Raw genomic sequence first — 13690 nt, 5'->3', positions numbered from 1 at the left:
CACGGTTAGGAGAGGGTTTCGCTGCAAGTGTGAGGTCCAAACAGGACAGTGGAATGTTAGCCACAGACTAGGTGACACATGCTATCACATGGATGAACCTCGAAAGCATCATGCGAAGTGACGAGCTAGACACAAAAGGCCTCATGTTACAGGATCCCATGTGTACGAAACGTCTAGAAGAGGGGAATCTGTAGAGACGGGAAGCAGACTGGGGGTTGCTGGGGACGGGGCAGGGGATGAGCGACTGCTCGTGGGCGTGGGGTTTGTTTTGGGTGATGGCTGAGTTCTGGAACTAGGCCGGTGGTGGTTGGACAGCGTCGTAAATGCATCTGACACCGTGGAGTTGTACGCTTTGACGTGGCGAAATGGTACGTTTTATATAACGTACTGCATTTTATATAATGCGGGACAGGAGTGGCTTCCCCTGCTCTCTGGCTGCTGTGGATGCGGCCGTGGTGTGGGGTGACAATTTTTGTGCCAAAGAGGCTGCGTGGTCATTGGCCTTATGCTGTAAGGGCCTCAGGGCCCTTGCGACTTAGAGTTTTCCTCAGTAAGTTCAGCATTCAGCACTGGAGGAGTCCGTCCATCCTGGCCCCATCCTCTTCTGACTGTCACTCCCTTTCGTCCTTCCCACCCACAGATGTTAGCTGATGACGCGGAAGCGGGCGCCGAGGACGAGAAGGAAGTTGAGGAACTGAAGAAGCAGGGCATCAACCCCCTGCCCAAACCACCCCCGGGCGTGGGCCTCCTGCCCACCCCGCCCCGGCCCCCCGGCCCCCCGGCCCCGACCTCTCCAAACGGTGGCTCCATGGCTGCCCCTCCACCCTCGCCTCACCCCCCGCCTCCCCCCCGCCTCCCCCCCCGCTGGCTCCCCTGCAGAGAGTTCGCTCCACATGCCAGTGCACGAGCCGCTGTCCCCACAGCAGCTGCAGCAGCAGCAGGACATGTATAACAAGAAGATCCCCTCTTTGTTTGAGATCGTGGTCCGGCCCACGGGACAGCTGGCTGAGAAGCTGGGCGTGAGGTGCGTGCTGGGGGCTTGCCACTGTGAGCCTCGCCAGGCCAGCGTCCTGCCTCTCTCAGCTGTTGGAGGCCTGGTCTGAGGCCCCCATCGCTCACCATGGGGAGGCCCCATGTCCCCTTGGGAGTGTGGCCACCACCCTTCCTCCGCAGCGCTGCTCAAGTACCATTTTCTCTTCCTCCTAGGTTTCCTGGACCCGGAGGACCCCCAGGGCCGATGGGCCCCGGGCCCAACATGGGACCCCCGGGGCCAATGGGGGGTCCGATGCATCCCGACATGCATCCGGACATGCACCCGGAAATGCACCCTGACATGCATCCGGACATGCACCCTGACATGCCGATGGGCCCTGGCATGAACCCTGGCCCGCCCATGGGACCCGGTGGACCCCCAATGATGCCCTACGGTCCTGGGGACTCCCCACATTCTGGAATGATGCCCCCCATCCCACCAGCCCAGAACTTCTATGAAAACTTTTACCAGCAGCAGGAAGGCATGGAGGTGGAGCCGGGACTCATGGGGGACGCAGGTACGCAGGGTCTGCTGGGCCAGGCGGGTCTCTGGGGTTGCACAGTGGGACGTGGTGGTTTCCCTGATGCGAGTCTTTGAAAGCTTGATGCCAACTCCATCTCTGTCTTGAGTGGTTGAACGTTTTCTGTGATAACGGGAGTCACTATGCTGTGGAGGTCAAAAGGAGTTGTATGATTGTTCTCACTGTAATTTTAGTTTCTTAGACATTTTGCTTGCCGTGCCCAGACTTGGGAGCGTGGGGTCTTAGAGGGGCAGGTGCAGAGTGGTGTTGAGCTAAGAGGCTGCTGTGTCCTCACCAAAGCAGCCTCCTTCCAGATGGTTCTTGGCTTGGGGCTACTCTGATTGTTTTGTCCCACGTCTGCCCACCTTCTTTCCTCTTATCCTTCCTTCCTTGCTGAAACAAGAACACGTGTTGGTAACAGCCTGAATGTCCGGCACTTGGGGTAGTGAGACGGCAGCCCGCAGCCTTCTGATGGGTGGGATGTGCTCACTGCTGCCAGCGCCCGTGCCCGGGGCGGAGCCAGCGAAGCAGCCCGGTCCTTGCCTTGGCGGCTCTTCAGTGGAGGGAGACAGGCAGGAAGTGTGTGAATAAGTGCTCATGGCTGGAAGTAGCACGGGGTGCTGTGGGAGAATGGGGGCCGTGGCGGGGCCAGGCCGTAGAGGCCTCTCTGGGAAGTGACTGTGAGCCGGGGCGTGAAGGGGAGGAGGCAGCTTCTTTGAGAAAAGCAAATGGCGTGTGCCTTGTAAAGGGAGGGCAAGGGAGAGGAGTTCCAGCACAGGGAGTCTGTCACCATGGTCAGGCGGCCTCACTGGAAGTGTGACGGGGATGAACAGGAGTGAGAAGGCGATGGATAGTAAGGGCAGGAATGGACTTGGAAGCTTCTGGTCTGCCATGGAGTCATCCTAGGCCAGAGGCAAGCTGGGTGGCAGCCTGGAGGTGGCAAGGGGCAGCAAGATGAGGTGTCTCGATTTGGAGATGGTGCCGTGGGGCCAGCGCGACTCCTTGTTTGTGTGTCATGAGGCTGGCAGGAGCAGGTGGGGCACAGCCACTCCATGGGTGCTGACGCTGCCCCAATAGGAGGTCCTGCTGGAGAGCACCGAGTCGGGGTGGGGGCGGCCCTTCTGCTTTGGCCACATTAATATGAAATGCCCATTTGACAGCCATGTGGAAAGTTTGAGGGACGTCAGGGAGACGAGCAGGCCGGAGGTCAGCGTGAGTGTCTTTGGCGTCTGGACGATGTCCAAAGCCATCAGAGCAGGTGTTTGGGGCCAAGAGTGGGAGCTTTAGAAAGATGGATGTCATGTTCTCAAGTGAGAAAAGCAGGCTGCCTGAGGGGGTGCTGTGGTTTTCACAGTCCCCTCCCCCTTAAAAAATGTATATAAAATATGTGTGGAAAAGGTAGCGGGGAGGAAGCAAAACAAGTCTGTTTAGCTGTTGATAGCACGTAGCCCTAGGGTCATGTCACTTAAACTCCCACATCAGGAAATTCACTGCGCAGTGGTTTCTGGTATACAGCAGGTGCTCAAAGAGTGTTTCATTCGGTGTCTTTTCATTTTTATGTTGATGAGGTGCTATAGCAGTTGAACCGCTGTTTATATCGATTATTCTGATGAAATAGGTTTCATTACATTTCACTTGAAGTCTCACATTGATGATGTTAAGTGAGGAGTTACTGTGTTCACAAGTGCATGACCGTTGAGTGGGTCACTCTTGATAAAAAGTTCCATGCAGAAGGGTAGAGTGACTGTTGCTCACTGAATATCCCTAGCTCTGAGCCAGGGTGTGACATAGATCAGGCTCTCACATCAAGTTCACATGTTATGAAGTCCAGGGGCTGGAAGAAGGTGACCTTTCACTTTTTGATTGGTGCTTTGTGTATGAAATATTTACCCATCTATTCCTATACATTTAATTTAAATTATAGATTTAGTGTCTTGGCCACATTTCAAATGTTCTATAGCCCCATGAGGATAGTGGCAGGCATATGGCACAGTGTGGATGTAGCACATTTCATCATTACAGAATGTTCCGTGGGCACCACTAATTAGACATTCTTTCTAAAAGAAGGAGACACACACATATACAGTCTCCAGGTGTATCGTCCCCCATGTGGCCATGCCGCCCCCCAACACACAAAAAAATGCAGCAGCATGCTCATAGACATTTGTGGACTTGGAAACCCACCAGGGAAGAAGGAGGAGGAATCACCCACAAGCCTCTGGGTTGACACATGACCATAGCAACATTTTGATGTATTTCCTTTTCTTTTTCACGAGTCTTAGTCCCGGTGGTTGAGTTTTTTTTTTTATTGATTATTACAAAGAAACCATAAAACTAGTTCATGGCAAATAAAACAGATCAGTGTGTGTGGGGTAAACAGTGAAAGTTCCCTCGGCCTCTCTCTCTGAATCTCATTTTCAAAGAGACTTTTCTGTCTTTCCAAAACCTTTTATTTTTACATTTTATGAACATCCATGTGACGTTCTGTCCTGTTTTCACACATTCTGTTTTTTAGCATTTGCTCACATCACTAAATCTCACTGTGAACCCCATTCTCATCCTGGCTGCACCCTAGATTGGCGGCTCCATCCCCACTGCGAGACTTTCCGTGGGCACCCTCCTGGGAGGGAGGAAGGGACGGGCTGCACATCCTCACCCATCACTGTCACCATCGGGGGTGGGTCTCCAGTTTGAGGGCACGGTGGGTTGGAGTTGGCGCCTTGAGGCCCTTCCCGACACGAGCCCTCGGTTCTTCCCTGCCACAGAGGACTACGGGCACTACGAAGAGCTGGCGGGGGAGCCTGGGGAGCACCTCTTCCCCGAGCACCCTCTGGAGCCCGACAGCTTCTCTGAGGGAGGGCCCCCAGGCCGGCCGAAGCCGGGTGCCGGTGTCCCCGACTTCCTGCCCTCAGCCCAGAGGGCCCTGTACCTGAGGATCCAGCAGAAGCAGCAGGAAGAGGAGGAGAGAGCGAGGAGGCTGGCTGAGAGCAGCAAACAGGACCGGGAGAATGAGGAAGGCACGTGTCCTCCCCAGGGGCAGGGGCTTCCCTCACGGGCATGGGCCCCGGAGGCCAGCGTGCAGGGGGACATGTGGGGAACGCCTAGGTCGGGTTTCGTGCTGGAGAGTGGCTCATGGCCAGGGAGGACCCCTGCCCAGGGCCATGAAGTCAGGCTACTGCACATCCCTCAGAAAATTGGAAGCCAGGGCTGTGCAGCCTTTCTGTGTCTTGGGGGTTGGGAGAGGCCCTGATCCCATCACAGAGGGAGGCGGGCTAGTCCCTGGAGGAGACAGCAGCCCGCACGATTTGCGCCTTGTGCCTTTGCAAAGGAGACTGTAAGAGATGCTCACAGCCCCCTTCCCCACACCGTGTTCTCAGGAAGCCGGCAGGCAGGAGCTAGTCGTCAGCATGAACCGGTAGTGATCGTGGTCAGACAGCTGCCCAGTCACATGAGGCTGTGCAGTGACCTGGCGGCATCCACTCCAGGGTGAAATGAGATGGACAAATTGTGCTTAGAATGTGAAGCCAGAGGCTGTGGGTGGCTCTGTGAGCACGTGGGAACAGGGGGAAAGAGGGGGCAGTCCCCTCCCCTGGTGGCTCCAGTTTTATCTGCCTAGGTGGTTGGCCTTGGGCCAGTTTCTGAGTCTGTCCACCTTGGCCCACCTCTTAGCTGGTGACTGCCCTTTCCTGGGATGTGGTGACATTGTGAGGGGCCTGGGGGCAAGTGTCTGGGAGCTCCGAGTACAATGAGATCTGAGTCAGTAGCTGCTCACAGGCTGCCATGTTGGGGCATGGTTCTGCCCAGGGGGTGAGTTGGCAGTGGCAGTGACCTGGGCTTAGACTGTGACCTCAATCCTGGCTTTGCTGTCATCTCAGGACACTGTCCATGCCTCTATTTCTCATCTGTCAGATGGGCCTGATAATACTACTATCTTCTGGGCGATTGTGTAAATTAACAAGACAAAGGACTTAGAATAGTGCTGGCACATGGGGAAAGGCCCAGAAACATTCCCCAGGGACGTGGCAGGCTCGGTACTTGGCCGTTCTGAGCCCACTGGCTCTTCATGGCAGGCCGCAGGGGAGGGGGCTTGTTGAGAGAGAAGACAATGAGGTCCTGAGAGGCAAGGAGCGGAAGAGAGGCATTCATCTGGTGGGCTGTCGTGGGGTTCAAGAGGGCTGGTGGTGGATGTGGTGGCTGCTCACCCCTCTTTGCTCCTCTGTGCTTCTCAGGTGACACCGGAAACTGGTACTCAAGTGACGAGGATGAGGGTGGGAGCAGCGTCACCTCCATCCTTAAGACCCTGAGGCAGCAGACGTCCAGCCGACCCCAGGCTTCTATTGGGGAGCTGAGCAACAGTGGGCTGGGGGACCCCCGCCTCCAGAAGGGACACTCCACAGGAGGCCGGCTGGCTGACCCCCGCCTCAGCCGGGACCCGAGACTCACCCGCCATACTGAGGCTTCCAGTGGGTCAGGCCCAGGTGACGCGGGGCCCTCTGACCCTCGGCTAGCTCGCTCCCTGCCTGCCCCCAAAGCCGAAGGCGGCCTTCATTCCAGCCCCGTAGGCCCTGGCGGCTCCAAGGGGTCTGGGCCACCCCCTGCGGAAGAGGAGGAGGGGGAGCGGGCCTTGCGGGAGAAGGCCGTGAACATCCCCCTGGACCCCGTCCCCGGGCACCCGCTGCGGGACCCGCGGTTACAGCTGCAGCAGTTCAGCCACATCAAGAAGGACGTGGCCCTGAGCAAGCCGGCCTTCGCCCGCACCGTGCTCTGGAACCCCGAGGACCTGATCCCCCTGCCCATCCCCAAGCAGGACGTGGCGCCCCCCGTGCCTGCGGCCCTGCAGTCCATGCCCACCCTGGACCCCCGGCTGCATCGGGCCACCGCCGCGGGGACCCCCAACCCCCGGCAGCGTCCGGGCGCCTGCCCAGACCCTGGCACATCTGGCTCCAACCTGCCCGACTTTGAGCTCCTCTCTCGCATCCTCAAGACTGTCAATGCCACCGGCCCTTCGGCGGCTCCAGGCTCCAGTGACAAGCCCAGCGACCCCAGGGTGCGGAAGGCCCCCACCGACCCTCGGCTGCAGAAACCGGCAGACTCTGCCGCCGCCTCCCGCACTGCTAAGCCCGGCCCCGCGGATGCGTCCTCTCCGGCCGCCAGCCCCAGCGGCGATTCCTCCCCCCCAGCCACCGCCCCCTACGACCCGCGTGTGCTGGCGGCCGGCGGGCTGGGCCAGGGCAGCGGGAGCGGGCAGAGCAGCGTGCTCAGCGGCATCAGCCTCTACGACCCCAGGACTCCCAGCTCGGGCGGGAAGGCTGTGGAGCCCGCTGCCGACGCAGGGGCCCAGGCAAAGGGCCCCGAGGGCAACGGCAAGGGCTCGGCCGGCAAAGCCAAGGAGCCCCCGTTCGTCCGCAAGTCCGCGCTGGAGCAGCCCGAGCCTGGGAAGTCGGGGGCAGACGGCGCGGCTGCGGCCACAGACAGGTACAACAGTTACAACCGGCCGCGGCCCAAGGCCGCCGCGGCCCCAGCCGCCGCCGCGAGCACCCCGCCACCAGAGGGCGCCCCGCCCCAGCCCGGCGTGCACAACCTACCCGTGCCCACCCTCTTCGGGACCGTGAAGCAGGCGCCCAAGACGGGCTCCGGGAGCCCGTTTGCCGGCAACAGCCCAGCCCGCGAGAGCGAGCAGGACGCAGGGTCGCTGAAGGACGTTTTTAAAGGCTTCGACCCCACCGCCTCCCCCTTTTGCCAGTAGTGTTGAGGAGTCCGTGCGCCCTGCCTCCCCGCTCCGGGCGGTACCGGAGGTGGGAGCTCGGGGAAGGGGCGGGGCCTGGGTGTTCTTTACGTTTTTACTTTTTTTTTCCTTTATTTTTCTTTTCTTTTTTTAAGTAGTACTTTCCTTTTGAAACATAAATTGTACATAACCGTCTTCAGTTCTGGTCAGTGCTGCGGGCTTCCGGGCCCCCAAGAGAAAACCTCCTTGTGCACGTGGACAGTCGCAAGCCCCCTGGGCCTCCGCCCTGCCAGCATGCCACCTGGCCAGCCGGATTTCCAGGGACTCCGTGAAGGCTGGGGGGCCAGCGAGTTTTCTGGGTACAGCTTGGCCCCTCTTCCTACCCCCCAGGACAAAGGGAACCGTAGGCGTCGAGAAAGCACTAAATGCTGCTCATCTGTGTTGCACGAGAGGCGAGATGGAGCCAGGATGGCAAGGAGGACCCAGCAGAAGCAGGTCCACACGTGTCCAGAATCCCAGCCCTCTGTGCGCAGGCTGTGGGGACCGTCTTCGGGCCTGGTGGGAGTCAGGAATTGTCAAAGGAAAAGGGCCTTCGGGAGCTGCCAAGCTGGAGGAAGAAGCCTTTCCCGCTGCCATCTGGTCTGGATCGGCACGCGGCCCTCCCTGCCCCTCCGTCCAGAGTGCCTCCTTGAGCCCACACCCTCCGGCCTGTGTCAGAAGACTCCAGGGTGAGATGGACCTGGGGGTGGCAGGGCTGGTGTGGGGCGGGTCCCCGAGCGGCCTCCGCAGACCGCAGTGTTTTCTGTCAGTATTAGCTCTTGTCCTGTCCTGTCCTGGCCACGTTCTCCCCTCGTGCCGGGGTCTGTCCTGGTCCTCAGAAGCCAGAGTACCTAGGGTGCCGGCCCCGGCCCCTTCAGGGGCAGCTCAAGGATCCGCGGCGTGGCCACCCCACCAGGCCCCCAACGGGGCCCCGGGTGGTTCTTGGCAGTGTTTCTGCTCCGCCTTCCTCACCCCGCCTCGCACCGTGTGTGCAGGACCCGTGGTTTTGGTGTGTTTGGTTTCCCTTTCCGCTGACAGGTGCACTGGTTCAGAGGTGTGTCATGTTGGATTTGCGGGCGCTTCCAAAAGGGCCTGAGGAATGGGCCAGAGAGTAGCCAGGGCAGGGTGTGGGCTGCCAGGCCCTCTCCAGAAGAGGGACCGGGACCCCTGCTGCGGGGGAGGGGTGTCCTGCCCCCTCACCTAGCTGAGCCGGGAAGGGAGCAGAGACATCTGTCCCGGGCTTCCCTCTACTGCCAGTCTCCTGTCCCACCGCCTCACCCTTGTTAAGAACGGGGAAACGTGGTGACCCAGCCGGAGGGTTCGCCCTCCCAGCTCCCTGGGCTGCGAGGTGACCGAGGTTGCTACACCAAATCCTTCTTCCCAGAAAAAAATGGTTGGAAAACAGTCGCTGAGTTTGGGGCCAGAAGCAAGGGCAGGAGGGGCAGCCCTTCTGGGTCAGTGCCCGTGATCAGGTCGGTCTGGTTTGTCTCTTTGTCTTTTTTGTTTTTGTTTTTTAAACAATCATTAATGAGATTTTTCTTCAGCCACCAGTGTCGGCCTTGAGCAGAGGGCTGCGGCCCCTGGTGTTCGTACAATAAGCATGCACAGTGTGGCTGTGGGTTTTTTCCCCACCCCCTCCTTGGAGAATTTTTTTTTTTTTTTCGCTAAAATAAAATGAAATACTTTTTTAAAACTGAAATTTGTGGATGAAATAGAAGCTGGAAACCTCCTCTTGGATATTCAGCCTAAGAACCTCATGGGACTATGAATTCACCCAGAATTTTCATTTGCCATCAGGCTGAGCTTTTAAAGAAAAATTACTCTCTAACCAGGATTGTAACAAAAGTGTAAATACTATTTCAGAGTTGAAAGTTGATGGTGCAGATATGTATATAACGTACTGTATTTTTACAATGATCGTCGCATGACTCTGTTCCGCCCCCTTTTTGTACTCTATCTGTCTTCCAGAAACGTCACCTGTCCTTTCTCCTGTGGTCTCTTAATCCAATAATTGTATTACTGCCATTAAAGGATGCAGTTATTTTAAAACGCCTGTGGGTCTCGTGTCTCCGTGCCGCTCCCATCATCCTGTGCCCCCGGGGAGAATGAGGCTGGGGGGTGAAACCTGGATCTGTCCTCTTGGTGGCCTGCCCCAGGTGACACTCATCATGGTACTGTGCGATTGGTGCCTCCGAGTAGCTTATGCAGCTGCATCCCACGGTTCCTGAGCTCCCACTCTGGGCCAGTCTCAGCAGTCAGGCACGGCAGTGACCCACACGGGCACAGTCCTGCCTGCACATCGCTCACAGAAGCCAATGGTGAACACAGGACAGCTGGGCTAGCTGCCAGGGATGAGAAGAAACGAGCCCTACCTACGACAGACTGAATGTGTCCCCTCAAAACACGTCGACACCTGTTCCCCAGTGTGATGCTTTAGGAGATCATTAGGTCCGGAGGATGGAGTCCTCACACAGAATTCACGTCCTTGGAAGAGAGACCCCACGGAGCTGTCTCCACCATGTCCTCGCCGCCTCTGCCGTGCGAGGACAGAAGGTGGCCACCTGTAAATGGAGAGGGCCCCTCACCAGACCGCATCTGCCGCTGCCGTGATCTCAGACTCCCTGGCTCCAGAACCCTGGGGTTTCGTTAGAGCAGCCCTGAGGACGCAGACGCCACGTCCCGGTTAACCCGGGCTCCCGCCTGGGGGAACCACACTCGGGGAAGCGGGGGGCGGTGGCGGGACTGGGTCGTGTTTCCTTTGGACTTAACTTCGGCTGCCATGTTCCAGCGGACCTCTGTTACTTTTCCGTGGCTGCTGTGTGAATTACACGCACTTAGTAGCTTAAAACAAGTCATCGTTTCGGAGGTCAGAAGTGTGACACGGATCTCATCTCGCTGGGTTAAAATCACACTGTTGCCACGGTCACCGTCCTTTCCGGAAGAACAGGAATTCGATTACCTTGCCTTCAGCTTCCAGAGGCCACCCGCCTTCCCAGTCCGGTGGCCTTCCTCTGTCTTCGAAGCCATCGATGTCACATGTTTTCTGACACTCTGCTGTCAGTGTAACGGGCCACAGCTGGGAAAGGCTCTGCTGTTACAGGCCCCTGTGACTGGATTGGGGTCACCCAGCATAATCTCACGTCAGCACCCTTCATCACATCTGTAGAGTCCCCTCTGCCGTGTGAATTACATGTTCACGGGTTCTGGGACTTAGACGTGGATATCTTTGAGGGGCCTTTCTGCTTTTTAACTAGGGTCCCCAAATACTTCTTAGAGAAGTGTTCTCAGTGCTCTGACACTGGTTGCTGATCTACGCACGTAAGCTCTATTCTTATGTCAACAATGCAGAGTGCCATCTTGGAATTTCTGCCAATGCGTCCTTGTGGAGTGAGGGTTTCACCTGTAAGCCCAAACTCCAGTGTGGTTTACCTAAACAGCCAGGACCCTGTCACCGGCTTGTGCTTAACCACTTACTCCACGGCACCTTAGGCTGGTCAGCTTTAGACGTAAGGACGCCAGGTTTGGTTCATCGGGTGGCACCCGTCCTGAGGTAACACAGAGAGACTTCCAGCTGCCCTCAGCAAAGTAGCCAAGGAACCACCACCGGTGCCTCTCTGATAAAAGAAAACGCTTTCCTTCACTACAAGTTCCCAATTTCCAGTAAGCAATTGTCTGAATTAGCGCGGTGTAGGGAGTTGGGACTGCTCGGTTGAGCAGGAAAGCAGCTCACAGGTCCGGCCAGTCGCATGGATGAATGGATGAATGCGTATTCCGCAGGGGACGTCACAAAGGAACGGCGGTCCGCGTCATGCCACCTCGAACATTCCTGATCCCGCCTGATTATGGAAGCTGAGCAGTGGGCCTTGAGCCCGGTTCGATTTGATGGAGACTACCCGGAAAGACCAGGCCAGAGGAGGTAAAGGGATTGTAAGCGATCTAGGTCTGTAACCAGGGAGATCAACCAAGAGTCAGCTCAAAAAAAAAAAAAAAAGAACGAAACGCTGGTCCAGGCCACAACATGGAGAAACCCTGAAAATGTGCCGAGTGAGAAAGCCAAAGGCCATGTGTTTTAGCATTCCATTTCCCTGTGAAATGTCCAAGATTGGCGAATCCACAGAGACAAAGCAGATCAGTGGTTGCCAGGCCTGCAGTAGGGTTAGAGGCTGTGGGATGGGATTTCTTTTGGAGATAATGAAATGTTCTTGAGTTAGACAGCGATGATGGTTGCACAGCCTTGTGAATATACCAAAAACCTTTGGCTCGTACACTATAGAAAGATGGATTTTATGGTACGTGAATTATATCTCAATTTAAAAAATCAATGGCATTCTTCTATAACCAATAAATAGAAAATCAGATAACCTTCCCAAAGCAATAAAAACTTAAGGGATCTAGGACTTAACCGAATGAAAAATGCTCGAGAACTTTATGGAGATGTGAAAAGCAGATCAGACTGAGATAAGAAAAGAGTTTATTTAAAAAGACCAGTGCAGCAGCGGGAAGGGTCCTCAGGAATCTGCAAGCATCTCAAAGTCAAACAAAAATACATTGCTTTTTTATTATGGTAAGAGGAGTTCACTGTAAGGGGAAGTTGGGTAGATGTGGGAAGTAACCTAGGAGGTTGGACAGGAAATGTGTCTTTCTGGGGTCAGCAGATTCTCAGGAGAAACTGACAACGGGGCATATTTCACAGATCAGTGCTGGTCAGGAGCTGGGGCGAGCTATAGATGGTCCAGGGTCTGTGGGAGGAGGAAGCCTGAGCATAGTTTGGTCAGGGGCAAAGCAGGTGAGAACTGAGCAAACATGAACAGCTGCCCCGAGAAAATGTCAGGCTTTTGTTAACGGAGTCCCAGGACAGCCTGGATAAATGTCCGATTCGTGGGTGACAAAATTTGACTTTGTCGTTCCCCTCGCACTGTAAAAATGTCCTGCCACAAAAGCTCATCGTTTGTATCTTTGGTTCACTGTTGTGTCCACAGTTGTTGAACCGCCCCTGTCATCTGGTCAGCTCTTGATAAAAAAATATATTTTTAAAATTTTAATTGAGATACAAGTTTAAGGTGTACACTGTGTTGATTTGACACACATTGACATATAATTAGTTACATATTGCAATATGATTACCACCGTAGCCTTTAGCTCCCGTCTCCATTGTGTCACATAATTATCATGTCTTGCTTGTGGTGAATAAAAATACATTCCTTGGAGAAGAATACCAGTGCCTGATTAGATACTGATGGCATTGGTCTGGGGTGGAGCTTGAGCATTAATATTTTCTTAAAGCTCCCGGATGATTCCTATTAGAATCACTGATCTAAGTCACGTTACCGCAGTAGTGGGCCATCGTTAAGATCTGTCTCTTTAAGGAGGGTTTGTTTTCTCTGCCCTGACCCTTTCTGGCATCCTGTTCCACCTCCCCCTGCCCCTGCCTCTTTTCTCATCAGCCTAAACCATTTCACCAGCCAAGAATGTGAACAATGCATCTCAGATATTTTCAGTTCCCACTTAATCCCATTTAATGCTTAGCATTCATTGCTGGCGGGCAGGCCGTCTGTCTATTAGAGCCCCGTTCGCACCCCCTTCCCCAGCTCTCCAGCCTGCTGCCCTCTCCATTAACGCAAGCTCTTCTCAGTAGGAGCTGAGGGGGCAGAGGTCAAGAGGGGCCTGGCCCAGCAGGCCTTGTCGCCAAGGTTTCAGAGGGTGATGGAGGCTTTAGGGAGAGACGTCACCAGATGCTCATTTAAAACATCTGGCTGCCGAATCCATTTTCCACTGAGCAGTCAGCATCATATTCTAAAGGGACACATCAGATCATGCTACTCCCAGCTCAAAACCTACTGGCTCCCATCACACTTAAAATCAAAGCCTTCAGTGTGGTCCACAAGACCCCAACGACCCCCCAGCCCCCTTTCCTCTGTGACCTTCTCCCGCCCTCTCCGTCGCCCACCCGCTCCACCACACTGGCCGCCTGGCCACTCCTCCAGCATGTCAAGCGCACTCTGGTCTCAGAGCCTTTGCACTTGCTGTCCCCTCTGCTTGGAGTCCTCATCATCACCTCATGGCTGACTCCTTTGTTACTCCGATTGCTACTCACACGCCACATCCTCAGAAACGAGTGGCTTAAAACAATAAATGTGTATGATCGCACACATCGTTCCTGCGGGGCAGAAATCCCTGTGGAAAGAGCTTAGTTGAAAGGTTCTAGCTCCAGGTCTCTTGTGAGGTTCGGGCCGGGGCTGCAGCCATCCAAAGACTTGACGGGCGCTGGAGGTCCGCTTGCAAGTTGGTCCGCTCACGTGGCTGGTGCTGGCTGTTGGCCGGGGGTCTTAGTTTCTCTCCAATCAGGTCTGTCCACGAGGCTGCTTGAGTTTCC

At 55.8% G+C, this 13690-nt stretch overlaps 1 protein-coding gene across 1 annotated transcript in view; it reads left to right on the top strand.

The window, feature by feature from the left end:
• ZC3H4 (zinc finger CCCH-type containing 4) overlaps window positions 1-9370 on the top strand; it is a 38564-nt gene extending 29194 nt beyond the window's left edge. The window contains 5 exon segments of the mRNA XM_039881667.1: window positions 641-856; window positions 858-1024; window positions 1207-1550; window positions 4319-4570; window positions 5783-9370. Of these exon segments, the coding sequence (XP_039737601.1) occupies window positions 641-856; window positions 858-1024; window positions 1207-1550; window positions 4319-4570; window positions 5783-7299 (2496 nt within the window). The 3' untranslated portion in view covers window positions 7300-9370.
• The last annotated feature ends 4320 nt before the right edge of the window (window positions 9371-13690 follow it).

This window comes from Pteropus medius, unplaced genomic scaffold (assembly GCF_902729225.1).
Source record: "Pteropus medius unplaced genomic scaffold, Ma_sr-lr_union100, whole genome shotgun sequence".
NCBI classification, from domain to species: domain Eukaryota; kingdom Metazoa; phylum Chordata; class Mammalia; order Chiroptera; family Pteropodidae; genus Pteropus; species Pteropus medius.
This window is presented reverse-complemented; position numbering and strand designations above follow the sequence as displayed.